The sequence below is a fragment of the Oncorhynchus mykiss genome, chromosome 30 (assembly GCF_013265735.2).
Source record: "Oncorhynchus mykiss isolate Arlee chromosome 30, USDA_OmykA_1.1, whole genome shotgun sequence".
Lineage (NCBI taxonomy): Eukaryota > Metazoa > Chordata > Actinopteri > Salmoniformes > Salmonidae > Oncorhynchus > Oncorhynchus mykiss.
This window is the reverse complement of record NC_050570.1, coordinates 4,354,652-4,382,250: the sequence shown is the minus strand read 5'-3', so window position 1 is coordinate 4,382,250 and position 27,599 is coordinate 4,354,652. Positions and strand designations below refer to the sequence as shown.

General features: G+C 47.3%; 1 protein-coding gene across 1 annotated transcript in view; it reads right to left on the bottom strand.

Moving 5' to 3' along the window:
• Positions 1-3,958, bottom strand: part of LOC118945758 (synaptotagmin-7-like) — a 154,335-nt gene extending 150,377 nt beyond the window's left edge. Inside the window, exon 1 of the mRNA XM_036968532.1 lies at positions 3,594-3,958. Within this exon, the coding sequence (XP_036824427.1) occupies positions 3,594-3,627 (34 nt within the window). The 5' untranslated portion in view covers positions 3,628-3,958. The remainder of the gene's footprint in view (positions 1-3,593) is intronic.
• Positions 3,959-27,599: the final 23,641 nt, after the last annotated feature.

Sequence of the window (27,599 nt, the reverse complement as noted above, 5' to 3'; positions counted from 1 at the left end):
GTAGCAACACAACAGGGTAGCAACACAACATGGTAGCAACACAACATGGTTGCAGCACAACATGGTAGCAGCACAACATGGTAGCAGCACAACATGGCAGCAGCACAACATGGCAGCAGCACAACATGGTAGCAGCACAACATGGTAGCAGCACAACATGGTAGCAACACAACATGGTAGCAGCACAACATGGTAGCAACACAACGTGGTAGCAGCACAAAACATGGTACAACCATTATTTGGCACAAGACAACAGCACAAAGGGCAAGAAGGCAGGGACAACAACACAACAGACTGCATGTATTTCCCCAGTAGAGAGAGAGAGAGTTAGTGAGACCTCTTGCCCAATGTATGACCATATTAGAGATACCTATTTCCCTCAGATTACACAGATCCACAAAGAATTTGAAAAACAAATCCAATTTTGATAAACTCCCATATCTGGGTGAAATACCACAGTGTGCCATCACAGCAGCAAGATTTGTGACCTGTTGCCACGAGAAAAGGGCAACCAGTGAAGAACAAACACCATTGTAAAAACAACCCATATTTATGTTTAATTATTTTCCCTTTTGTACTTCAACTATTTGTACATCATTAGAACACTGCATATAGACATAATATGACATTTGAAATGTCTTTATTATTTTGGAACTTCTGTGAATGTAATGTTTACTGTACATTTTTTTATTGTTTATTTAACTTTTGTTTATGATCTATTTTACTTGCTTTGGCAACACATGTTTCCCATGCCAATAAAGCCCCTTGAATTGAATTGAATTGAGAGAGAGACAGACAGAGAGAGAGAGAGAGATAGAGAGAGAGAGAGAGAGAGGGATAGAGAGAGAGAGAGGGACAGAGGGAGAGAGAGGAATAGAGAGAGAGAGAGAGAGAGAGAGGGACAGAGAGAGGGAGAGGGACAGAGAGAGAGAGAGGAATAGAGAGAGAGAGAGAGAGAGGGACAGAGAGAGAGAGGAATAGAGAGAGAGAGAGAGAGAGAGAGAGAGAGAGAGACAATAGGTACAGTAGCCTCTCTGCACCTCATTGAGTCAGACCTCTGTCACCCTGCTCTCCAGGTCCACCAGGCCTTGTCCCCCCTCCTGGAAAGACAATAAAACCCTTTGAATTGAATAGAGAGAGAGATGATCAAGTCGTTTGTCCTCCAACCACTCCTCTTCTAGTCATCGATATGGTCCACTCAACTCTCACTCTCTTTCCCTCTCCTCCTCTCTCTCTATCTCTCTCCCTCTTCATCTCTCTATCTCTCTCCCTCTCTCTCACTTTCTTCCTCTCTCCTTCTCTCTCTCCCACTCCATCTCTCTCTCTTTCTCTCTCTATCCATCTCTGTCTATCCTTCTCCCTCTCCATCTCTCTCTCTCTTTATCCCTCTCCATCTCTCTCTCTTTCTCTCTCCATATTTCTCTCTCTCTCCCTCTCCATGTCTCTCTCTCTCTCCCTCCATACTCTCTCCCTCTCCATATCTCTCTCTCTCCCTCTATACTCTCTCTCCCTCTCCATATCTCTCTCTCTCCCTCTCAATCTCTCTCTCTCTCTACCTCTCTCCCTGTCTCTCTCTCCCTCTCAATCTCTCTCTCTGTCTCTCTCTCTCTCTCTCTCCGTACTCTCTCTCTCTCCCTCTCAATCTCTCTCTTCCTCTCAATCTCTCTCTCCCTCCCTCTCCATCTCTCTCTCTCTCTCCCCCTCCTCTCTCCTCCACCTTGAGACGCGTGTTGAATTTTAAAGCCAGAGCAGAGAGCATGCGGCCGTACCGGGCTACCGGATTACAGACTAACAACCTGCCAGTCAAAGTCCACATGCTCACGTGAGAGAAAAAAGGCCAGAATCAGTGCATGTGCAGCCGGAGCTGAGCAGTAGTGGAATATTCCGACTCTAATACTGGGACGTGATACCTCCTTCTGTCTACTACTCCACCTCCCAAAAAAGCTTATTCAGTCTGTAGACTAGTGGTTGTTGTACTCGATATTACAACACACACACACACACACACATAATAAATAGACCGGTAGTTGTATCGTGGCCTTATCAGTCACACAGCGCACCAGACCATTATCTAACGTCTAAAGGAAATGAACAAAAAAAAGCCCCTCCTCCTTTCTCTCCTTCCCTCACCCTCCCCTCCTTTCTCTCTCTCCTACGTTCTCTCCTTCCCTCACCCTTCCCTCCTTTCTCTCTCTCCTCCCTTCTCTCCTTCCCTCACCCTCCCCTCCTTTCTCTCTCTCCTACTTTCTCTCCTTCCCTCACCCTCCCCTCCTTTCTCTCTCTCCTCCGTTCTCTCCTTCCCTCACCCTCCCCTCCTTTCTCTCTCTCCTACTTTCTCTCCTTCCCTCACCCTCCCCTCCTTTCTCTCTCTCCTCCTTTCTCTCCTTCCCTCACCCTCCTCCTTTCTCTCTCTCCTACTTTCTCTCCTTCCCTCACCCTCCTCCTTTCTCTCCTTCCCTCACCCTCCCCTCCTTTCTCTCTCTCCTCCGTTCTCTCCTTCCCTCACCCTTCCCTCTTTTCTCTCTCTCCTCCTCTCTCTCCTTCCCTCACCCTCCTCCTTTCTCTCTCTCCTACTTTCTCTCCTTCCCTCACCCTCCCATCCTTTCTCTCTCTCCTACTTTCTCTCCTTCCCTCACCCTCCCCCTTCTCTCTCTCTCCTCCTTTCTCTCCTTCCCTCACCCTCTCCTCCTTTCTCTCCTTCCCTCACCCTCCCCTCCTTTCTCCCCTTCCGTCTCCCTCCTCCAGCAGCAGCAGCAGCAGGTGTTATTAGGCTACTACAGACCTTCAGGTCTCGTCTAGGTGGTGCTGGTAATTATCTCCCGGCCCCAAAGCGAATGAACGCGACCCAGATAGGGGGACACTAGTAGGGAGTATTACACTGGAAAACCCCGCAAATCACGCATTACGCCTCCAAAACACGTGGGAGAGATTACTCCTAATAAATGCCTATTTCTTTCCCTTCTTCTTCCTCTTCTTCCTCACCTAGACATTGCTCCCTTCTTTCCACCCCCCCCCCCCCCCTCTCTCTCTTTCATGAACGAATCCATAACGCGTAGCTTTTCCGCCAAATGTCGGCGTCTGAAGAGAGGATATCCTAGCCTCTTCCACAGATACACTTGGTCATCGTTGTGGATGCTGTTGTGACCTTGTGTTTGGTTGTCCTTTACTAGTGAATAGGTGTGAAAATAGCAAAAAGACACGAACCGTCGGCAGGCAGACCATCTATGCCTAACAACAAGTAGCTTATTCTAGCCTACATTTGGAAATCATCGCACTGAAGACAGAACGGAAGGTTAGTTTATAAATAACGCTGACATGAATATCTGATATGATGAGAAGAGTGACCTAGAGCCCTACAATGACACACATTAACATCAGTCTGGATCGTTATGTGTAGCCTACAAGATGCCCTACAGATGTCCGTGACAATGACCCTCAACTTATCCCCAACACATAACAGCGATTATCATAATAGTATCGTAAAACAGAGCGGGTTATTACCCTCGTCTCCCAGTACCCAAATACACACCTTGAAACTGTCAGGCACGGAGTGCTCCTCGCAAAGAGTGGATATATTCTTAAAATATTCTTACCTTTGCTATTGTTCTCTTCTCTATTCAAATACATGGCTATATATTCACTCCTGGGTTTTCTGATGGCGTTGGGTCAATGGTAATGATGATTATTAGTCCTCTTTGCCGTCTGGAAAACACACACAACTCTTCTCTAATTGCGGGTTTTGTTGTAGCTGTTTGTATTGTCTTGTTGCTCGGTTGAGAGTGCGTGTTTCAATATCCGATCCTCCTCCCCGTCAGTGCGTTCCCTTCCAGCAGGTAGCTGTAGTCAGTTTGTCAGCCTCTCTCCCCCTCTCTCTCTCTTTCTCCTTTCTTTCTCTCGGTGACGCTCAGGGAAGAAACAGCGGGTATAGTAAAAGAGTGGTCCTGAAAGAGTATTGGGATGGAAGCCAGGCTGGACGCATGCCTGAATGCGCTCATATGCTGGTCGCCAATGGTTCCTTATGCCTTTGATTATATGCTGGTCGCCAATGGTTTCTTCTAACACAATTTAATCTTTGTCTATATTATATATCTAGTATTTAGCTATTTTCACTGCTCCTGGCTGCTAAAAAACATCATAGGCAACAAAACAAGGTCTTAATGGGTTAAAGTGATGGTTCAATTGTGTGGTTTTGCAACGTTAAAAGGTTATAAAAAAAAAAAAATACTATTGTTTTGAACTGGGGTCCTCAATAATAGCGAACAGGTGGTCCCCCTCACCTATAACCTAATCATTTCCGCGCACAACGTGCTGCAGGTCAGCCAGGGAGCACGTGTTTTAGGGAGTAGGCAAGGGTTTGGATATCTTTTTATTTTTCAAGTATATGTTTACATTTTGGCAACTTCCGGAATCTTGAGGGCCGGGCAATTCTCTGACATCTCTTTGCTGCTCTAGGACGACTGTTAATTACAAGGTATTGCTGAGAATAAATCAGATTGGTGACACATAGTTATTTCGAAAATATATTTTATATCATTCCCAATGCAAGTAATAAGCCACTTGTAGTAGTGTAGCCTATTGCATAGAGAATAACTAGGGCGGCAGGCAGTCTAACATAGCCGCAGGAAGTGGGGGTGCTGAGGTTCTTGCAAAATACATATATGTACTGTATGTATAGATTTTTTTTTACAAAGTAGTGCACTGGGCCTTTACTAGTCCTGTATTAACAGACCTTTACTAGTCCTGTATTACTAGTCCTGTATTAACAGACCTTTACTAGTCCTGTATTACTAGTCCTGTATTAACAGACCTTTACTAGTCCTGTATTAACATACATTTACTAGTCCTGTAATAGTGGACCTTTACTAGTCCTGTATTAACAGACCTTTACTAGTCCTGTATTAACAGACCTTTACTAGTCCTGTATTAACAGACCTTTACTAGTCCTGTATTACTAGTCCTGTATTAACAGACCTTTACTAGTCCTGTATTACTAGTCCTGTATTAACAGACCTTTACTAGTCCTGTATTACTAGTCCTGTATTAACAGACCTTTACTAGTCCTGTATTAACAGACCTTTACTAGTCCTGTAATAGTGGACCTTTACTAGTCCTGTATTAACAGACCTTTACTAGTCCTGTATTAACAGACCTTTACTAGTCCTGTATTAGAGGACCTTTACTAGTCCTGTATTAACAGACCTTTACTAGTCCTGTATTAGCAGACCTTTACTAGTCCTGTATTAGCAGACCTCTACTAGTCCTGTATTAACAGACCGTTACTAGTCCTGTATTACTAGTCCTGTATTAGAGGACCTTTACTAGTCCTGTATTACTAGTCCTGTATTAGAGGACCTTTACTAGTCCTGTATTAACAGACCTTTACTAGTCCTGTATTAGAGGACCTTTACTAGTCCTGTATTAACAGACCTTTACTAGTACTGTATTAACAGACCTTTACTAGTCCTGTATTAGCAGACCTCTTCTAGTCCTGTATTAACAGACCCTTTACTAGTCCTGTATTACTAGTCCTGTATTAACATACCTTTACTAGTCCTGTATTACTAGTCCTGTATTAGAGGACCTTTACTAGTCCTGTATTAACAGACCTTTACTAGTCCTGTATTAACATACCTTTACTAGTCCTGTATTACTAGTCCTGTATTAACAGACCTTTACTAGTCCTGTATTAACATACCTTTACTAGTCCTGTATTAGAGGACCTTTACTAGTCCTGTATTAGAGGACCTTTACTAGTCCTGTATTAACAGACCTTTACTAGTCCTGTGTTACTAGTCCTGTATTAACAGACCTTTACTAGTCCTGTATTTGCAGACCTTTACTAGTCCTGTATTAGCATACCTCTACTAGTCCTGTATTAACAGACCTTTACTAGTCCTGTATTACTAGTCCTGTATTAACAGACCTTTACTAGTCCTGTATTACTAGTCCTGTATTAACAGACCTTTACTAGTCCTGTATTAACAGACCTTTACTAGTCCTGTATTAACAGACCTTTACTAGTCCTGTATTACTAGTCATGTATTAACATACCTTTACTAGTCCTGTATTAACAGACCTTTACTAGTCCTGTATTAACAGACCTTTACTAGTCCTGTATTAACATACCTTTACTAGTCCTGTATTAACAGACCTTTACTAGTCCTGTATTAACAGACCTTTACTAGTCCTGTATTAACAGACCTTTACTAGTCCTGTATTAACAGACCTTTACTAGTCCTGTATTAACATACCTTTACTAGTCCTGTATTAACAGACCTTTACTAGTCCTGTATTAACAGACCTTTACTAGTCCTGTATTAGAGGACCCTTACTAGTCCTGTATTAGAGGACCTTTACTAGTCCTGTATTACTAGTCCTGTATTAACAGACATTTACTAGTCCTGTATTAACAGACCTTTACTAGTCCTGTATTAACAGACCTTTACTAGTCCTGTATTAGAGGACCTTTACTAGTCCTGTATTAACATACCTTTACTAGTCCTGTATTAACAGACCTTTACTAGTCCTGTATTAGAGGACCTTTACTAGTCCTGTATTAACAGACCTTTACTAGTCCTGTATTAACAGACCTTTACTAGTCCTGTATTAGAGGACCTTTACTAGTCTTGTATTAGAGGACCTTTACTAGTCCTGTATTACTAGTCCTGTATTAACAGACCTTTACTAGTCCTGTATTAACAGACCTTTATACAGTCCTGTATTAGAGGACCTTTACTAGTCCTGTATAAGTGGACTGATAAAGCTGTCCAGATAAGAGCATCTGCTAAATGTGTGTCCATTGTGTGTGTGTCCAGTGTGTGTGTCCAGTGTGTTTGTCCATTGTGTGTGTCCAGTGTGTGTGTCCAGTGTGTTTGTCCAGTGTGTGTGTCCAGTGTGTGTGTCCAGTGTGTTTGTCCAGTGTGTGTGTCCAGTGTGTGTGTGTCCAGTGTGTGTGTGTCCAATGTGTGTCCAGTGTGTGTGTGTCCAGTGTGTGTGTGTCCAGTGTGTGTGTCCAATGTGCTTGTCCAGTGTGTGTGTCCAGTGTGTGTGTCCAGTGTGTTTGTCCAGTGTGTGTGTCCAGTGTGTGTGTCCAGTGTGTGTGTCCAGTGTGTTTGTCCAGTGTGTGTGTCCAGTGTGTGTGTCCCCAGTGTGTGCGTGTCCAGCGTGTGTGTATCCAGTGTGTGTGTGTCCAGTGTGTGTCCAGTGTGTGTGTGTCCAGTGTGTGTGTCCAGTGTGTTTGTCCAGTGTGTGTGTGTCCAGTGTGTGTCCAGTGTGTTTGTCCAGTGTGTCTATGTCCAGTGTGTGTGTGTCCAGTGTGTATGTCCAGTGTGTGTGTGTCCAGTGTGTGTGTGTGTCCAGCGTGTGTGTCCAATGTGTTTGTCCAGTGTGTCTATGTCCAGTGTGTGTGTGTCCAGTGTGTGTGTCCAGTGTGTGTGTGTCCAGTGTGTGTGTGTCCAGTGTGTGTGTCCCCAGTGTGTGCGTGTCCAGCGTGTGTGTCTAGTGTGTGTCCAGTGTGTTTGTCCAGTGTGTGTGTGTCCAGTGTGTGTCCAGTTTGTTTGTCCAGTGTGTGTGTGTCCAGTGTGTGTCCAGTTTGTTTGTCCAGTGTGTGTGTGTCCAGTGTGTGTGTCCAGTGTGTTTGTCCAGTGTGTGTGTCCAGTGGGTGTGTCCAGTGTGTGTGTCCAGTGTGTTTGTCCAGTGTGTGTGTCCAGTGTGTGTGTCCCCAGTGTGTGCGTGTCCAGCGTGTGTGTCTAGTGTGTGTCCAGTGTGTGTGTGTCCAGTGTGTGTGTCCAATGTGCTTGTCCAGTGTGTGTGTGTCCAGTGTGTGTGTGTCCAGTGTGTGTGTGTGTCCAGTGTGTGTGTCCAGTGTGTGTGTCCAGTGTGTGTGTCCAGTGTGTGTGTCCAGTGTGTGTGTGTCCAGTGTGTGTGTCCAGTGTGTGTGTCCAGTGTGTGTGTCCAGTGTGTGTTTGTCCAGTGTGTGTGTCCAGTGTGTGTGTGTCCAGTGTGTGTGTCTCCAGTGTGTGTGTGTCTCAAGTGTGTGTGTGTCCAGCGTGTGTGTCCAATGTGTTTGTCCAGTGTGTGTGTCCAGTGTGTGTTTCCAGTGTGTGTCCAGTGTGTGTTTGTCCAGTGTGTGTGTCCAGTGTGTGTTTGTCCAGTGTGTGTTTCCAGCATGTGTGTGTCCAGTGTTTGTATCCAGTGTGTGTGTCCAGTGTGTTTGTCCAGTGTGTGTGTCCAGTGTGTGTGTCCAGTGTGTGTGTGTCCAGTGTGTGTGTCCAGTGTGTTTGTCCAGTGTGTGTGTGTCCAGTGTGTGTGTCTCCAGTGTGTGTGTGTCTCCAGTGTGTGTGTGTCCAGTGTGTGTGTCCAATGTGTTTGTCCAGTGTGTGTGTCCAGTGTGTGTTTCCAGTGTGTGTGTCAAGTGTGTGTGTGTCCAGTGTGTGTGTCTAGTGTGTGTGTCCAGTGTGTGTGTGTCCAGTGTGTGTGTGTCCAGTGTGTGTCTCCAGTGTGTGTGTCCAGTGTGTGTGTTTCCAGTGTGTTTGTCCAGTTTGTTTGTCCAGTGTGTGTGTGTCCAGTGTGTGTGTCCAGTGTGTTTGTCCAGTGTGTGTGTGTCCAATGTGTGTGTCCAGTGTGTGTTTGTCCAGTGTGTGTGTCCAGTGTGTGTGTCCAGTGTGTGTGTTTCCAGTGTGTTTGTCCAGTGTGTTTGTCCAGTGTGTGTGTGTCCAGTGTGTGTGTCCAGTGTGTTTGTCCAGTGTGTGTGTGTCCAGTGTGTGTGTCTCCAGTGTGTGTGTGTCTCCAGTGTGTGTGTGTCCAGCGTGTGTGTCCAATGTGTTTGTCCAGTGTGTGTGTCCAGTGTGTGTTTCCAGTGTGTGTGTCCAGTGTGTGTGTCTAGTGTGTGTGTCCAGTGTGTGTGTGTCCAGTGTGTGTGTGTCCAGTGTGTGTGTCCAGTGTGTGTGTGTCCAGTGTGTGTGTGTCCAGTGTGTGTGTCCAGTGTGTGTGTCCAGTGTGTGTGTCCAGTGTGTGTGTGTCCAGTGTGTGTGTGTCCAGTTTGTTTGTCCAGTGTGTGTGTGTCCAGTGTGTGTGTCCAGTGTGTTTGTCCAGTGTGTGTGTGTCCAGCGTGTGTGTCCAATGTGTTTGTCCAGTGTGTGTGTCCAGTGTGTGTGTTTCCAGTGTGTTTGTCCAGTTTGTTTGTCCAGTGTGTGTGTGTCCAGTGTGTGTGTCCAGTGTGTGTGTCCAGTGTGTATGTGTCCAGTGTGTGTGTCCAGTGTGTGTGTGTCCAGTGTGTGTGTGTGTCCAGTGTGTGTGTGTCCAGCGTGTGTGTCCAATGTGTTTGTCCAGTGGGTGTGTGTCCAGTGTGTGTGTCCAGTGTGTGTGTGTCCAGTGTGTGTGTCCAGTGTGTGTGTCCAGTGTGTGTGTGTCCAGTGTGTGTGTGTCCTCTGTGTGTGTCCAGTGGGTGTGTGTCCAGTGTGTGTTTGTCCAGTGTGTGTGTCCAGTGTGTGTGTGTCCAGTGTGTGTGTGTCCTCTGTGTGTGTCCAGTGTGTGTGTGTCCAGTGTGTGTGTGTCCAGTGTGTGTGTGTCCAGCGTGTGTGTCCAGTTTGTGTGTGTGCAGTGTGTGTGTGTCCAGTGTGTGTGTCCAGTGTGTGTGTGTCCAGTGTGTGTGTCCAGTGTGTGTGTCCAGTGTGTGTGTGTCCAGTGTGTGTGTGTGCAGTGTGTGTGTGTCCAGTGTGTGTGTCCAGTGTGTGTGTGTCCAGTTTGTGTGTGTGCAGTGTGTGTGTGTCCAGTGTGTGTGTGTCCAGTGTGTGTGTGTGCAGTGTGTGTGTGTCCAGTGTGTGTGTCCAGTGTGTGTGTGTCCAGTGTGTGTGTGTGCAGTGTGTGTGTGTCCAGTGTGTGTGTTCAGTGTGTGTGTGTCCAGTTTGTGTGTGTGCAGTGTGTGTGTGTCCAGTGTGTGTGTCCAGTGTGTGTGTGTCCAGTGTGTGTGTCCAGTGTGTGTGTCCAGTGTGTGTGTGTGTCCAGTGTGTGTGTCCAGCATGTGTGTGTCCAGTGTGTGTGTCCAGTGTGTGTGTCCAGTGTGTGTGTGTCCAGTGTCTGTGTCCAGCATGTGTGTGTCCAGTGTGTGTGTGTCCAGTGTGTGTGTGTCCAGTGTGTGTGTCCAGTTTGTTTGTCCAGTGTGTGTGTGTCCAGTGTGTGTGTCCAGTGTGTTTGTCCAGTGTGTGTGTGTCCAATGTGTGTGTCCAGTGTGTGTTTGTCCAGTGTGTGTGTCCAGTGTGTGTGTCCAGTGTGTGTGTTTCCAGTGTGTTTGTCCAGTGTGTTTGTCCAGTGTGTGTGTGTCCAGTGTGTGTGTCCAGTGTGTTTGTCCAGTGTGTGTGTGTCCAGTGTGTGTGTCTCCAGTGTGTGTGTGTCTCCAGTGTGTGTGTGTCCAGCGTGTGTGTCCAATGTGTTTGTCCAGTGTGTGTGTCCAGTGTGTGTTTCCAGTGTGTGTGTCCAGTGTGTGTGTCTCCAGTGTGTGTGTGTCTCCAGTGTGTGTGTGTCCAGCGTGTGTGTCCAATGTGTTTGTCCAGTGTGTGTGTCCAGTGTGTGTGTCCAGTGTGTGTGTCCAGTGTGTGTGTGTCCTCTGTGTGTGTCCAGTGTGTGTGTGTCCAGTGTGTGTGTGTCCAGTGTGTGTGTCCAGTGTGTGTGTCCAGTGTGTGTGTTTCCAGTGTGTTTGTCCAGTTTGTTTGTCCAGTGTGTGTGTGTCCAGTGTGTGTGTCCAGTGTGTTTGTCCAGTGTGTGTGTGTCCAGCGTGTGTGTCCAATGTGTTTGTCCAGTGTGTGTGTCCAGTGTGTGTGTGTCCAGTGTGTGTGTCCAGTGTGTATGTGTCCAGTGTGTGTGTCCAGTGTGTGTGTGTCCAGTGTGTGTGTGTGTCCAGTGTGTGTGTGTCCAGCGTGTGTGTCCAATGTGTTTGTCCAGTGGGTGTGTGTCCAGTGTGTGTGTCCAGTGTGTGTGTGTCCAGTGTGTGTGTCCAGTGTGTGTGTCCAGTGTGTGTGTGTCCAGTGTGTGTGTGTCCTCTGTGTGTGTCCAGTGGGTGTGTGTCCAGTGTGTGTTTGTCCAGTGTGTGTGTCCAGTGTGTGTGTGTCCAGTGTGTGTGTGTCCTCTGTGTGTGTCCAGTGTGTGTGTGTCCAGTGTGTGTGTGTCCAGTGTGTGTGTGTCCAGCGTGTGTGTCCAGTTTGTGTGTGTGCAGTGTGTGTGTGTCCAGTGTGTGTGTCCAGTGTGTGTGTGTCCAGTGTGTGTGTCCAGTGTGTGTGTGTGTCCAGTGTGTGTGTCCAGCATGTGTGTGTCCAGTGTGTGTGTCCAGTGTGTGTGTCCAGTGTGTGTGTGTCCAGTGTCTGTGTCCAGCATGTGTGTGTCCAGTGTGTGTGTGTCCAGTGTGTGTGTGTCCAGTGTGTGTGTCCAGCGTGTGTGTCCAGTGTGTGTTTGTCCAGTGTGTGTGTGTCCAGTGTGTGTCCAGTGTGTGTTTGTCCAGTGTGTGTGTATGTCCAGTGTGTGTGTGTCCAGTGTGTGTCCAGTGTGTGTCCAGTGTGTGTGTGTCCAGTGTGTGTGTGTCCAGTGTGTGTGTGTCCAGCGTGTGTGTCTAGTGTGTGTGTGTCCAGTGTGTGTGTGTGTCCAGCATGTGTGTGTCCAGTGTGTGTGTGTCCAGCGTGTGTGTCCAGCTTGTGTGTCCAGTGTGCGTGTGTCCAGTGTGTGTGTGTCCAGCGTTTGTCCAGTGTGTGTGTGTCCAGCGTGTGTGTCCAGTGTGTGTGTGTCCAATGTGTGTCCAGTGTGTGTCTGTCTATCCTTCCGTCCATCTGTCTTTGAGGCTGTAGAAATTCTATCTCCATATCTCAATTCTAAAATGATTCTGTTGTCTTCAAAGTGCAACTCAGTCTCTGTCGTGTTTTAGTGTTATTTAGTGGTATTCAATGTCAGTCGTGTTTTAGTGGTATTTAGTGGTATTCAATGTCAGTCGTGTTTTAGTGTTATTTAGTGGTATTCAGTGGTATTCAGTCTCTGTCGTGTTTTAGGGTTATTTAGTGGTATTCAATCTCAGTCATGTTTTAGTGGTATTTAGTGGTATTCAATGTCAGTCGTGTTTTAGTGTTATTTAGTGGTATTCATTCTCTGTCGTGTTTTAGTGTTATTTAGTGTTATTCAGTCTCTGTCGTGTTTTAGTGTTATTTAGTGGTATTCAGTCTCTGTCGTGTTTTAGTGTTATTTAGTGGTATTCATTCTCTGTCGTGTTTTAGTGTTATTTAGTGGTATTTAGTGGTATTCAATGTCAGTCGTGTTTTAGTGTTATTTAGTGGTATTTAGTGGTATTCAATGTCAGTCGTGTTTTAGTGTTATTTAGTGGTATTCATTCTCTGTCGTGTTTTAGTGTTATTTAGTGGTATTCAATGTCAGTCGTGTTTTAGTGGTATTTAGTGTTATTTAGTGGTATTCAGTCTCTGTCGTGTTTTAGTGTTATTTAGTGGTATTCAGTATCTGTCGTGTTTTAGTGGTATTTAGTGGTATTCAATGTCAGTCGTGTTTTAGTGGTATTTAGTGGTATTCAGTCTCTGTCGTATTTTAGTGGTATTTAGTGGTATTCAATGTCAGTCGTGTTTTAGTGGTATTTAGTGGTATTCAGTATCTGTCGTGTTTTAGTGGTATTTAGTGGTATTCAGTCTCTGTCGTGTTTTAGTGGTATTTAGTGGTATTCAATGTCAGTCGTGTTTTAGTGTTATTTAGTGGTATTCATTCTCTGTCGTGTTTTAGTGTTATTTAGTGGTATTTAGTGGTATTCAATGTCAGTCGTGTTTTAGTGTTATTTTGTGGTATTTAGTGGTATTCAATGTCAGTCGTGTTTTAGTGTTATTTTGTGGTATTTAGTGGTATTCAATGTCAGTCGTGTTTTAGTGTTATTTAGTGGTATTCATTCTCTGTCGTGTTTTAGTGTTATTTAGTGTTATTCAAGTTCTGCCTGTTTACTGATCATCGTCTGCCGTAGGTACAGTGCAGCTATCAGCGGAGTGAGCTGATCTCACAAGCCCGACAAGGTAGCTTGCTGATGTCATAATTCTGGTAGTCAAATGACCTCGTGGCCTCATGGATGGAATGTTATTTATTTATTTAGTTATTTTTTGCCGAAAATCTGGTGTTTCTATGTTTAACCATTGTGTTATGTGTCAGTCTTCTGTGATAAATATAAATATTTATTAAGTCTAATGTTGGGTTGCAAACTCTACATGTAATTCAGCTCTATATCTGGCATGGTACAGGTGGTCTATATCTGGCATGGTACAGGTGTCTTCTTTGTTTAAGCCCATAACCATGTGTGAGAGGTGGATACTTTTGTTTCAAAGTTGATTTGGTTAAGACTAAAAAGAAATGCTCTGTGTGACCCTGCAGTAAAAGGTTAGATCATTTCATTTTTCTAGTTTATACCAAGGCTAACAAACAGTTCAACCAGATGAGTCGTGCAAGTTTTGTAGATGCAAATGATTTGGGTATTTGCAATATAATTCTAGTCGGCAAAGCAATTTGCCAGCAAGCAGCATCTTGTTGTCAACAGGGATGGGGATGTACTAAGCTCCAGAAGACATTCTCCTTGCAGACAGGTGTATGTGTGATGGGAATAGTTTCTGCCTAGCAGAATGTGTATTTTATGTTTTGCTCAGTGAATTTGGCCACTGTCGGTCTATTCCTGGAAGTATATCCTCCACTATGTCTGTGTTCCCTGTATCCTCCACTATGTCTGTGTCCCTGTATTCCTCCACTATGTCTGTGTCCCTGTATCCTCCACTATGTCTGTGTCCCTGTATCCTCCACTATGTCTGTGTCCCTGTATCCTCCACTATGTCTGTGTCCCTGTATTCCTCCACTATGTCTGTGGCCCTGTATCCTCCACTATGTCTGTGTCCCTGTATTCCTCCACTATGTCTGTGTCCCTGTATCCTTCCTGTATCCTCCACTATGTCTGTGTCCCTGTATCCTCCACTATGTCTGTGTCCCTGTATTCCTCCACTATGTCTGTGTCCCTGTATCCTCCACTATGTCTGTGTCCCTGTATCCTCCACTATGTATGTGACCCTGTATCCTCCACTATGTATGTGACCCTGTATCTTCCACTATGTCTGTGACCCTGTATCCTCCACTATGTCTGTGTTCCTGTATCCTTCCTGTATCCTCCACTGTGTCTGTGACCCTGTATCCTCCACTATGTCTGTGACGCTGTATCCTCCACTATGTCTGTGTCCCTGTTTCCTTCCTGTATCCTCCACTATGTCTGTGTCCCTGTATTCCTCCACTATGTCTGTGTCCCTGTATCCTCCACTATGTCTGTGTCCCTGTATTCCTCCACTATGTCTGTGTCCCTGTATCCTCCACTATGTCTGTGTCCCTATATCCTCCACTATGTCTGTGGCCCTGTATTCCTCCACTATGTCTGTGTCCCTGTATCCTCCACTATGTCTGTGTCCCTATATCCTCCACTATGTCTGTGGCCCTGTATCCTCCACTATGTCTGTGTCCCTGTATCCTTCCTGTATTCCTCCACTATGTCTGTGTCCCTGTATCCTCCACTATGTCTGTGTCCCTATATCCTCCACTATGTCTGTGTCCCTGTATTCCTCCACTATGTCTGTGTCCCTGTATCCTCCACTATGTCTGTGTCCCTGTATCCTCCACTATGTCTGTGTCCCTGTATCCTCCACTATGTCTGTGTCCCTGTATTCCTCCACTATGTCTGTGTCCCTGTATCCTCCACTATGTCTGTGTCCCTGTATTCCTCCACTATGTCTGTGTCCCTGTATCCTTCCTGTATCCTCCACTATGTCTGTGTCCCTGTATCCTCCACTATGTCTGTGTCCCTGTATTCCTCCACTATGTCTGTGTCCCTGTATCCTCCACTATGTCTGTGTCCCTGTATCCTCCACTATGTATGTGACCCTGTATCCTCCACTATGTATGTGACCCTGTATCTTCCACTATGTCTGTGACCCTGTATCCTCCACTATGTCTGTGTTCCTGTATCCTTCCTGTATCCTCCACTGTGTCTGTGACCCTGTATCCTCCACTATGTCTGTGACGCTGTATCCTCCACTATGTCTGTGTCCCTGTTTCCTTCCTGTATCCTCCACTATGTCTGTGTCCCTGTATTCCTCCACTATGTCTGTGTCCCTGTATCCTCCACTATGTCTGTGTCCCTGTATTCCTCCACTATGTCTGTGTCCCTGTATCCTCCACTATGTCTGTGTCCCTATATCCTCCACTATGTCTGTGGCCCTGTATTCCTCCACTATGTCTGTGTCCCTGTATCCTCCACTATGTCTGTGTCCCTATATCCTCCACTATGTCTGTGGCCCTGTATCCTCCACTATGTCTGTGTCCCTGTATCCTTCCTGTATTCCTCCACTATGTCTGTGTCCCTGTATCCTCCACTATGTCTGTGTCCCTATATCCTCCACTATGTCTGTGTCCCTGTATCCTCCACTATGTATGTGTCCCTGTATCCTCCACTATGTCTGTGTCCCTGTATTCCTCCACTATGTCTGTGTCCCTGTATCCTCCACTATGTCTGTGTCCCTATATCCTCCACTATGTCTGTGGCCCTGTATCCTCCACTATGTCTGTGTCCCTGTATCCTTCCTGTATTCCTCCACTATGTCTGTGTCCCTGTATCCTCCACTATGTCTGTGTCCCTATATCCTCCACTATGTCTGTGTCCCTGTATCCTCCACTATGTATGTGTCCCTGTATCCTTCCTGTATCCTCCACTATGTCTGTGTCCCTATATCCTCCACTATGTCTGTGTCCCTGTATCCTCCACTACGTCTGTGTCCCTATATCCTCTACTATGTCTGTGTCCCTGTATCCTCCACTATGTCTGTTCCCTGTATCCTTCCTGTATTCCTCCACTATGTCTGTGTCCCTGTATCCTCCACTATGTCTGTGTCCCTGTATCCTCCACTATATCTGTGACCCTGTATCTTCCACTATGTCTGTGACCCTGTATCCTCCACTATGTCTGTGTCCCTGTATCCTCCACTATGTCTGTGTCCCTGTATCCTCCACTACGTCTGTGTCCCTGTATCCTTCCTGTATCCTCCACTATGTCTGTGTCCCTGTATCCTCCACTGTGTCTGTGTCCCTTTATCCTTCCTGTATCCTGCACTATGTCTGTGTCCCTGTATCCTCCACTGTGTCTGTGTCCCTATATCCTCCACTATGTCTGTGTCCCTGTATCCTCCACTATGTCTGTGTCCCTGTATCCTTCCTGTATCCTCCACTATGTCTGTGTCCCTGTATCCTCCACTGTGTCTGTGTCCCTGTATCCTTCCTGTATCCTCCACTATGTCTGTGTCCCTGTATCCTCCACTGTGTCTGTGTCCCTGTATCCTTCCTGTATCCTCCACTATGTCTGTGTCCCTGTATCCTCCACTATGTCTGTGGCCCTGTATCCTTCCTGTATCCTCCACTATGTCTATGTCCCTGTATCCTCCACTATGGCTGTGTCCCTGTATCCTCCACTGTGTCTGTGTCCCTGTATCTTTCCTGTATCCTGCACTATGTCTGTGTCCCTGTATCCTCCACTGTGTCTGTGTCCCTATATCCTCCACTATGTCTGTGTCCCTGTATCCTCCACTATGTCCGTGTCCCTGTATCCTTCCTGTAACTTCCACTATGTCTGTGTCCCTATATCCTCCATTATGTCTGTGTCCCTGTATCCTTCTATATTCCTCCACTATGTCTGTGGCCCTGTATCCTCCACTATGTCTGTGTCCCTGTATCCTCCACTATGTCTGTGACCCTGTATCCTCCACTATGTCTGTGTCCCTGTATCCTCTACTATGTCTGTGTCCCTGTATCCTTCACTATGTCTGTGACCCTGTATCCTCCACTATGTCTGTCTCCCTGTATCCTTCCTGTATCCTCCACTATGTCTGTGTCCCTGTATCCTTCCTGTATCCTCCACTATGTCTGTGTCCCTGTATCCTCCACTATGTCTGTGTCCCTGTATCCTTCCTGTATCCTCCACTATGTATGTGTCCCTGTATCCTCCACTGTGTCTGTGTCCCTGTATCCTTCCTGTATCCTCCACTATGTCTGTGTCCCTGTATCCTCCACTATGTCTGTGTCCCTGTATCCTCCACTACGTCTGTGTCCCTATATCATCCACTATGTCTGTGGCCCTGTATCCTTCCTGTATCCTCCACTATGTCTATGCCCCTATATCCTCCACTATGTCTGTGTCCCTGTATCCTGCACTGTGTATGTGTCCCTGTATCCTCCACTACGTCTGTGTCCCTGTATCCTTCCTGTATCCTCCACTATGTCTGTGTCCCTGTATCCTCCACTGTGTCTGTGTCCCTGTATCCTTCCTGTATCCTGCACTATGTCTGTGTCCCTGTATCCTCCACTGTGTCTGTGTCCCTATATCCTCCACTATGTCTGTGTCCCTGTATCCTCCACTATGTCTGTGTCCCTGTATCCTTCCTGTATCCTCCACTATGTCTGTGTCCCTATATCCTCCACCATGTCTGTGGCCCTGTATCCTCCACTATGTCTGTGTCCTTGTATCCTCCACTATGTCTGTGACCCTGTATCCTCCACTATGTCTGTGTCCCTGTATCCTCTACTATGTCTGTGTTCCTATATCCTCCACTATGTCTGTGTCCCTGTATCCTCCACTATTCCTGTGTCCCTGTATCCTTCCTGTATCCTCCACTATGTCTGTGTCCCTATATCCTCCACTATGTCTGTGGCCCTGTATCCTTCCTGTATCCTCCACTATGTCTGTGTCCCTGTATCCTTTACTATGTCTGTGTCCCTGTATCCTCCACTATGTATGTGTCCCTATATCATCCACTATGTCTGTGGCCCTGTATCCTCCACTACGTCTGTGTCCCTATATCATCCACTATGTCTGTGGCCCTGTATCCTTCCTGTATCCTCCACTATGTCTATGTCCCTGTATCCTCCACTATGTCTGTGTCCCTGTATCCTTCCTGTATCCTCCACTATGTCTGTGTCCCTGTATCCTCCACTGTGTCTGTGTCCCTGTATCCTTCCTGTATCCTCCACTATGTCTGTGTCCCTGTATCCTCCACTGTGTCTGTGTCCCTGTATCCTTCCTGTATCCTCCACTATGTCTGTGTCCCTGTATCCTCCACTATGTCTGTGGCCCTGTATCCTTCCTGTATCCTCCACTATGTCTATGTCCCTGTATCCTCCACTATGGCTGTGTCCCTGTATCCTCCACTGTGTCTGTGTCCCTGTATCTTTCCTGTATCCTGCACTATGTCTGTGTCCCTGTATCCTCCACTGTGTCTGTGTCCCTATATCCTCCACTATGTCTGTGTCCCTGTATCCTCCACTATGTCCGTGTCCCTGTATCCTTCCTGTAACTTCCACTATGTCTGTGTCCCTATATCCTCCATTATGTCTGTGTCCCTGTATCCTTCTATATTCCTCCACTATGTCTGTGGCCCTGTATCCTCCACTATGTCTGTGTCCCTGTATCCTCCACTATGTCTGTGACCCTGTATCCTCCACTATGTCTGTGTCCCTGTATCCTCTACTATGTCTGTGTCCCTGTATCCTTCACTATGTCTGTGACCCTGTATCCTCCACTATGTCTGTCTCCCTGTATCCTTCCTGTATCCTCCACTATGTCTGTGTCCCTGTATCCTTCCTGTATCCTCCACTATGTCTGTGTCCCTGTATCCTCCACTATGTCTGTGTCCCTGTATCCTTCCTGTATCCTCCACTATGTATGTGTCCCTGTATCCTCCACTGTGTCTGTGTCCCTGTATCCTTCCTGTATCCTCCACTATGTCTGTGTTCCTGTATCCTCCACTATGTCTGTGTCCCTGTATCCTCCACTACGTCTGTGTCCCTATATCATCCACTATGTCTGTGGCCCTGTATCCTTCCTGTATCCTCCACTATGTCTATGCCCCTATATCCTCCACTATGTCTGTGTCCCTGTATCCTGCACTGTGTATGTGTCCCTGTATCCTCCACTACGTCTGTGTCCCTGTATCCTTCCTGTATCCTCCACTATGTCTGTGTCCCTGTATCCTCCACTGTGTCTGTGTCCCTGTATCCTTCCTGTATCCTGCACTATGTCTGTGTCCCTGTATCCTCCACTGTGTCTGTGTCCCTATATCCTCCACTATGTCTGTGTCCCTGTATCCTCCACTATGTCTGTGTCCCTGTATCCTTCCTGTATCCTCCACTATGTCTGTGTCCCTATATCCTCCACCATGTCTGTGGCCCTGTATCCTCCACTATGTCTGTGTCCTTGTATCCTCCACTATGTCTGTGACCCTGTATCCTCCACTATGTCTGTGTCCCTGTATCCTCTACTATGTCTGTGTTCCTATATCCTCCACTATGTCTGTGTCCCTGTATCCTCCACTATTCCTGTGTCCCTGTATCCTTCCTGTATCCTCCACTATGTCTGTGTCCCTATATCCTCCACTATGTCTGTGGCCCTGTATCCTTCCTGTATCCTCCACTATGTCTGTGTCCCTGTATCCTTTACTATGTCTGTGTCCCTGTATCCTCCACTATGTATGTGTCCCTATATCATCCACTATGTCTGTGGCCCTGTATCCTCCACTACGTCTGTGTCCCTATATCATCCACTATGTCTGTGGCCCTGTATCCTTCCTGTATCCTCCACTATGTCTATGTCCCTGTATCCTCCACTATGTCTGTGTCCCTATATCCTGCACTGTGTATGTGTCCCTGTATCCTCCACTACGTCTGTGGCCCTGTATCCTTCCTGTATCCTCCACTATGTCTGTGTCCCTGTATCCTCCACTGTGTCTGTGTCCCTGTATCCTTCCTGTATCCTGCACTATGTCTGTGTCCCTGTATCCTCCATGGTGTCTGTGTCCCTATATCCTCCACCATGTCTGTGTCCCTGTATCCTCCACTATGTCTGTGTCCCTGTATCCTTCTGTATCCTCCACTATGTCTGTGTCCCTATATCCTCCACTATGTCTGTGACCCTGTATCCTTCCTGTATTCCTCCACTATGTCTGTGGCCCTGTATCCTACACTATGTCTGTGTCCCTGTATCCTCCACTATGTCTGTGACCCTGTATCCTCCACTATGTCTGTGTCCCTGTATCCTCTACTATGTCTGTGTTCCTATATCCTCCACTATGTCTGTGTTTCCTGTATCCTCCACTATGCCTGTGTCCCTGTATCCTTCCTGTATCCTCCACTATGTCTGTGTCCCTATATCCTCCACTATGTCTGTGGCCCTGTATCCTTCCTGTATCCTCCACTATGTCTGTGTCCCTGTATCCTTTACTATGTCTTTGTCCCTGTATCCTCCACTATGTATGTGTCCCTATATCATCCACTATGTCTGTGTCCCTGTATCCTTCCTGTATTCCTCCACTATGTCTGTCTCCCTGTATCCTCCACTATGTCTGTGTCCCTATATCATTCACTATGTTTGTGTCCCTGTATCCTTCCTGTATTCCTCCACTATGTCTGTGGCCCTGTATCCTCCACTATGTCTGTGTCCCTATATCATCCACTCTGTCTGTGTCCCTGTATCCTCCACTATGTCTGTGACCCTGTATCCTCCACTATGTCTGTGGCCCTGTATCCTTCCTGTATTCCTCCACTATGTCTGTGTCCCTGTATCCTCCACTATGTCTGTGGCCCTGTATCCTCCACTATGTCTGTGACCCTGTATCTTTCACTATGTCTGTGACCCTGTATCCTTCACTATGTCTGTGTCCCTGTATCCTCCACTATGTCTGTGTCCCTGTATCCTCCACTATGCCTGTGTCCCTGTATCCTTCCTGTATCCTCTACTATGTCTGTGTCCCTGTATCCTCCACTGTGTCTGTGTCCCTGTATCTTTCCTGTATCCTGCACTATGTCTGTGTCCCTGTATCCTCCACTGTGTCTGTGTCCCTATATCCTCCACTATGTCTGTGTCCCTATATCCTCCACTATGTCTGTGTTCCTGTATCCTCCACTATGTCCGTGTCCCTGTATCCTTCCTGTATCCTCCACTATGTCTGTGTCCCTATATCATCCACTATGTCTGTGTCCCTGTATCCTTTCTGTATTCCTCCACTATGTCTGTGACCCTGTATCCTCCACTATGTCTGTGTCCCTGTATCCTCCACTATGTCTGTGTCCCTGTATCCTCCACTACGTCTGTGTCCCTGTATCCTTCCTGTATCCTCCACTATGTCTGTGTCCCTGTATCCTCCACTGTGTCTGTGTCCCTGTATCCTTCCTGTATCCTGCACTATGTCTGTGTCCCTGTATCCTCCACTATATCTGTGTCCCTGTATCCTCCACTGTGTCTGTGTCCCTGCATCCTTCCTGTATCCTGCACTATGTCTGTGTCCCTGTATCCTCCACTGTGTCTGTGTCCCTATATCCTCCACTATGTCTGTGTCCCTGTATCCTCCACTATGTCTGTGTCCCTGTATCCTTCCTGTATCCTCCACTATGTCTGTGTCCCTATATCCTCCACTATGTCTGTGTCCCTGTATCCTTCCTGTATTCCTCCACTATGTCTGTGGCCCTGTATCCTCCACTATGTCTGTGTCCCTGTATCCTCCACTATGTCTGTGACCCTGTATCCTCCACTATGTCTGTGTCCCTGTATCCTCTACTATGTCTGTGTTCCTATATCCTCCACTATGTCTGTGTCCCTATATCCTCCACTATGTCTGTGGCCCTGTATCCTTCCTGTATCCTCCACTATGTCTGTGTCCCTGTATCCTCTACTATGTCTGTGGCCCTGTATCCTCCACTATGTCTGTGTCCCTATATCCTCCACTATGTCTGTGGCCCTGTATCCTTCCTGTATTCCTCCACTATGTCTGTCTCCCTGTATCCTCCACTCTGTCTTTGTCCCTATATAATTTACTATGTCTGTGTCCCTGTATCCTTCCTGTATTCCTCCACTATGTCTGTGTCCCTGTATCCTCCACTATGTCTGTGTCCCTATATCATCCACTATGTCTGTGACCCTGTATCCTCCACTATGTCTGTGAACCTGTATCCTCCACTATGTCTGTGTCCCTTTATCCTCTACTATGTCTGTGTTCCTATATCCTCCACTTTTTTTGTGTCCCTGTATCCTCCACTATGTCTGTGTCACTGTATCCTTCCTGTATCCTCCACTCTGTCTGTGTCCCTATATCCTCCACTATGTCTGTGGCCCTGTATCCTTCCTGTATCCTCCACTATGTCTGTGTCCCTGTATCCTCTACTATGTCTGTGTCCCTGTATCCTCCACTATGTCTGTGTCCCTATATCCTCCACTATGTCTGTGTCCCTGTATCCTTCCTGTATTCCTCCACTATGTCTGTGGCCCTGTATCCTCCACTATTTCTGTGACCCTGTATCCTCCACTATGTCTGTGGCCATGTATCCTTCTTGTATTCCTCCACAATGTCTGTGTCCCTGTATCCTCCACTATGTCTGTGGCCCTGTATCCTCCACTATGTCTGTGACCCTGTATCTTTCACTATGTCTGTGACCCTGTATCCTCCACTATGTCTGTGTCCCTGTATCCTCCACTATTTCTGTGTCCCTGTATCCTTCCTGTATCCTCCACTATGTCTGTGTCCCTGTATCCTCCACTGTGTCTGTGTCCCTGTATTTTTCCTGTATCCTGCACTATGTCTGTGTCCCTGTATCCTCCACTGTGTCTGTGTCCCTGTATCCCTCCTGTATCCTCCACTATGTCTGTGTCCCTGTATCATCCACTATGTCTGTGTCCCTGTATCCTCCACTATGTCTGTGTCCCTGTATCCTCCACTATGTCTGTGTCCCTATATCCTCCACTATGTATGTGACCCTGTATCATTCCTGTATCCTTCACTATGTCTGTGTTCCTGTATCATTCCTGTATCCTCCACTATGTATGTGTCCCTGTATCCTTCCTGTATCCTCCACTATCTCTGTGTCCCTGTATCCTTCCTGTATCCTCCACTGTGTCTTTGTCCCTGTATCCTCCACTATGTATGTGTCCCTGTATCCTTCCTGTATCCTGCACTATGTCTGTGTCCCTGTATCCTCCACTGTGTCTGTGTCCCTGTATCCTTCCTGTATCCTCCACTATGTCTGTGTCCCTGTATCCTCCACTATGTCTGTGTCCCTGTATCCTCCACTGTGTATGTGTCCCTGTATCCTCCACTATGTCTGTGTTCCTGTATCCTTCCTGTATCCTCCACTGTGTCTGTGACCCTGTATCCTCCACTATGTCTGTGACGCTGTATCCTCCGCTATGTCTGTGTCCCTGAATCCACCCTGTATCCTCCACTATGTCTGTGTCCCTGTATCCTCCACTACGTCTGTGACCCTGTATCATTCCTATATCCTCCACTATGTCTGTGTCCCTGTATCCTTCCTGTATCTTCCACTATGTCTGTGTCCCTGTATCCTCCACTATGTCTGTTTCCCTGTATCCTCCACTATGTCTGTATCCTTCCTGTATCCTCCACTATGTATGTGTCCCTGTATCCTCCACAATGTCTGTGTCCCTGTATCCTCCACTATGTCTGTGTTCCCTGTATCCTCCACTATGTCTGTGTACCTGTATCCTCCACTATGTCTGTGTTCCCTGTATCCTCCACTATGTCTGTGACCCTGTATCATTCCTGTATCCTTCACTATGTCTGTGTTCCTGTATCATTCCTGTATCCTCCACTATGTATGTGTCCCTGTATCCTTCCTGTATCCTCCACTATGTCTGTGTCCTGTATCCTCCACTATGTCAGTTACAGTCTCCATCTGTCTCCATTCCTATATATATCTCCATCTTCTCCTCTTGAAAAACCTAACTCCCATTGATTTACTGGCCTATATTCACATGACCACCCTCCCCTCTCTCTCCCTCCTCCCTCTTCTCTCGCTCTCTCCCTTCTCTCTCTTCTCTCGCTCTCTCCCTCCTCCCTCTTCTCTCCCTCTTCTCTCGCTCTCTCCCTCCTCCCTCTTCTCTCACTCTCTCTCTCCTCCCTCTTCTCTCGCTCTCTCTCTCCTCCCTCTTCTCTCGCTCTCTCCCTCCTCCCTCTTCTCTCCCTCCTCCCTCTTCTCTCCCTCTTCTCTCGCTCTCTCCCTCCTCCCTCTTCTCTCGCTCTCTCCCTCTGTCGCTCAGCTTCTTCCCTCTATTCCCTCCATAATTTCCTCTCTTTACACTCATCTTACTTACCTTCCTATTTCCTTTTCACCTCGCTCCCTCTCCCTCACTCCCTGCTCTCCATCTCTCTCCCTCACTCCCATTCTGTCTCTCTCCCATTCGCTCTTCCCCCCTCTCTCTCTGTCTCTCTCCCATTCCCTCTCCCCATCTCTCTCTGTCTCTCTCTCTCTGTCTCTGTCTCTCCCATTCCCTCTCCCCCTCTCTGTCTCTCCCTCTCTCTCCCCCTCTCTCTCTGTCTCTCTCCCATTCCCTCTCCCCATCTCTCTCTGTCTCTCTCTCTCTGTCTCTGTCTCTTTCACATTCCCTCTCCCCCTCTCTGTCTCTCTCCCTCTCCCTCTCTCTCCCTCTCGTGCTAGAAAGCCAGAAGGCTAATAATAGTTTAGGGTGGAGGCTTAGTGAAGACATGAGACACATGGAGGGGAGGGAAGTTTCTGCATATCTCTTTCTTTCAAATACAGTCCTGATTTTACAGACACACATAATAAACCCTGTGTGTGATGGTGGTGATGATGTTGGTGGTGGTGATGATGATGGTGGTGGTGATGATGGTGGTGGTGATGATGATGGTGGTGGTGATGATGATGGTGGTGGTGGTGGTGATGGTGGTGGTGGTGATGATGTTGGTGGTGGTGATGATGATGGTGGTGGTGGTGGTGATGGTGGTGATGGTGGTGGTGGTGGTGATGTTGGTGGTGGTGATGATGATGGTGGTGGTGGTGGTGGTGATGGTGGTGGTGGTGATGGTGGTGGTGATGGTGGTGGTGGTTGTGGTGATGGTGGAGATGATGATGATGGTGGTGGTGGTGGTGGTGGGGATGGTGGAGATGATGATGGTGGTGGTGATGGTGATGGTGGTGATGATGATGGTGGTGGTGGTTTTGGTGGTAATGATGATGGTGGTGGTTTTGGTGGTGATGATGGTGGTGGTGGTGGTTTTGGTGGTGATGATGGTGGTGGTGATGGTGGTGATGATGGTGCTGGTGGTTGTTTTGGTGGTGATGATGATAGTGGTGGTTTTGTTGGTGACAATGGTGGTGGTGATGATGATGGTAGTGGTTTTTGTGTGTGATGGTGATGGTGGTGATGATGATGTTGGTGGTGGTTTTGGTGGTGATGATGATGGTGGTGGTTTTGGTGGTGATGAAGGTTGGTGGTGAAGGTGATGTAGTAGTTTTTGTGTGTGATGATTATGGTGGTGATGGTGGTGATGATGATGGTGGTGGTTTTGGTGGTGATGATGATGGTGGTGATGATGGTGTGGTGGTGATGATGATGGTGGTGGTGATGGTGATGATGGTGATGATGATGGTGGTGGGGTGGTGGTGATGGTGGTGGTGGTGATGGTGGTGATGATGATGGTGGTGGTGGTAGTGGTGGTGATGGTGGTGATGATGATGGTGGTGGTGGTGATGATGGAAGTGGTGGTAATGATGATGGTGGTGGTGATGGTGATGATGGTGATGATGATGGTGGTGGGGTGGTGGTGATGGTGATGATGGTGGTGGTGGTGATGATGGTGGTGGTGGTGGTGATGGTGATGATGGAGATGATGATGGTGGTGGTGGTTTTGGTGGTGATGATGGTGGTGATGGTGGTGATTGTGGTGGTGGTGGTGGTGATGATGATGGTGGTGGTGTTGGTGATGGTGGTTGTGGTGGTGGTGTTGGTGGTTTTGGTGATGGTGGTGATGATGGTGGCGGTGATGATGGTGGTGGTTTTGGTGATGGTGGTTGTGGTGATGGTGGTTGTGGTGGTTGTGGTGATGATGGTGGTTGTGGTTTTGGTGATGGTGGTTGTGGTGATGGTGGTTTTGGTGATGATGGTGGTGATGGTTTTGGTGGTGATGATGGTTGTGGTGATGGTGGTGATGATGATGGTGGTGGTGGTTTTGGTGGTGATGATGATAGTGGTGGTTTTGGTGGTGATGATGGTGGTGGTGATGATGATGGTAGTAGTTTTTGTGTGTGATGATGATGGTGGTGATGGTGTTGATGATGATGGTGGTGGTGGTGGTGGTTTTGGTGGTGGTTTTGGTGGTGATGATGATGGTGGTGATGGTGTTGATGATGATGGTGGTGGTGGTTTTGGTGGTGGTTTTGGTGGTGATGGTGGTGAAGGTGATGGTAGTAGTTTTTGTGTGTGATGATTATGGTGGTGGTTTTGGTGGTGATGATGATGGTGGTGGTGATGATGGTGGTGGTGGTTGTTGTGGTGGTGATGATGATGGTGGTGATGATGGTGTGGTGGTGATGATGATGGTGGTGGTGATGGTGATGGTGGTGATGATGATGGTGGTGGGGGTGGTGGTGATGGTGGTGATGATGATGGTGGTGGTGGTAGTGGTGGTGATGGTGGTGGAGATGATGGTGGTGGTGGTGATGATGGTGGTGGTGGTGGTGGTGGTGATGGTGATGATGGAGATGATGATGGTGGTGGTGGTTTTGGTGGTGATGATGGTGGTGGGGATGGTGGAGATGATGATGGTGGTGGTGATGGTGTTGATGATGGTGGTGGTGTTGGTGATGATGATGGTGGTGATGGTGGTGGTGGTGATTGTGGTGGTGGTGGTGGTGGTGATGATGATGGTGGTGGTGTTGGTGATGGTGGTTGTGGTGGTGGTGGTGGTGGTGGTGGTGATGATGGTGGCGGTGATGATGGTGGTTTTGGTGATGGTGGTTGTGGTGATGGTGGTTGTGGTGGTTGTGGTGAAGGTTGTTGTGGTGATGGTGGTTTTGGTGATGATGGTGGTGATGGTAGTGGTGGTGGTGCTGTTGATGGTGGTTTTAGTGATGGTGGTGGTGGTTTTGGTGGTGATGATGGTTGTGGTGATGGTGGTGATGATGATGGTGGTGGTGGTTTTGGTGGTGATGATGATAGTGGTGGTTTTGGTGGTGATGATGGTGGTGGTGATGATGATGGTAGTAGTTTTTGTGTGTGATGATGATGGTGGTGATGATGATGGTGGTTTTGGTGGTGATGATGATGGTGGTGGTGAAGGTGATGGTAGTAGTTTTTGGTGATGATGGTGATGATGATAGTGGTGGTGATGGTGGTTTTGGTGATGGTGGTGGTGATGATGATGATGATGTGGTGATGGTGGTGGTGTTGGTGGTGATGATGGTGGTGGTGGTGGTGGTGGTGATGGTGGTGATGATGATGATGATGGTGGTTTTGGTGGTGATGGTGGTGGTGGTGATGATGATGGTGGTGGTGATGGTGGTGATGATGATGGTGGTGTTGATGGTGGTGATGATGATGGTGGTGGTGGTTGTTGTGGTGGTGATGATGATGGTGGTGGTGGTGGTTTTGGTGATGTGGTGGTGATGATGGTGGTGGTTTTGGTTATGGTGGTGGTTGTTGTGGTGGTGGGGATTATTGTGGTGGTGATGGTTTTGGTGATGTGGTGGTTATGAAGGTG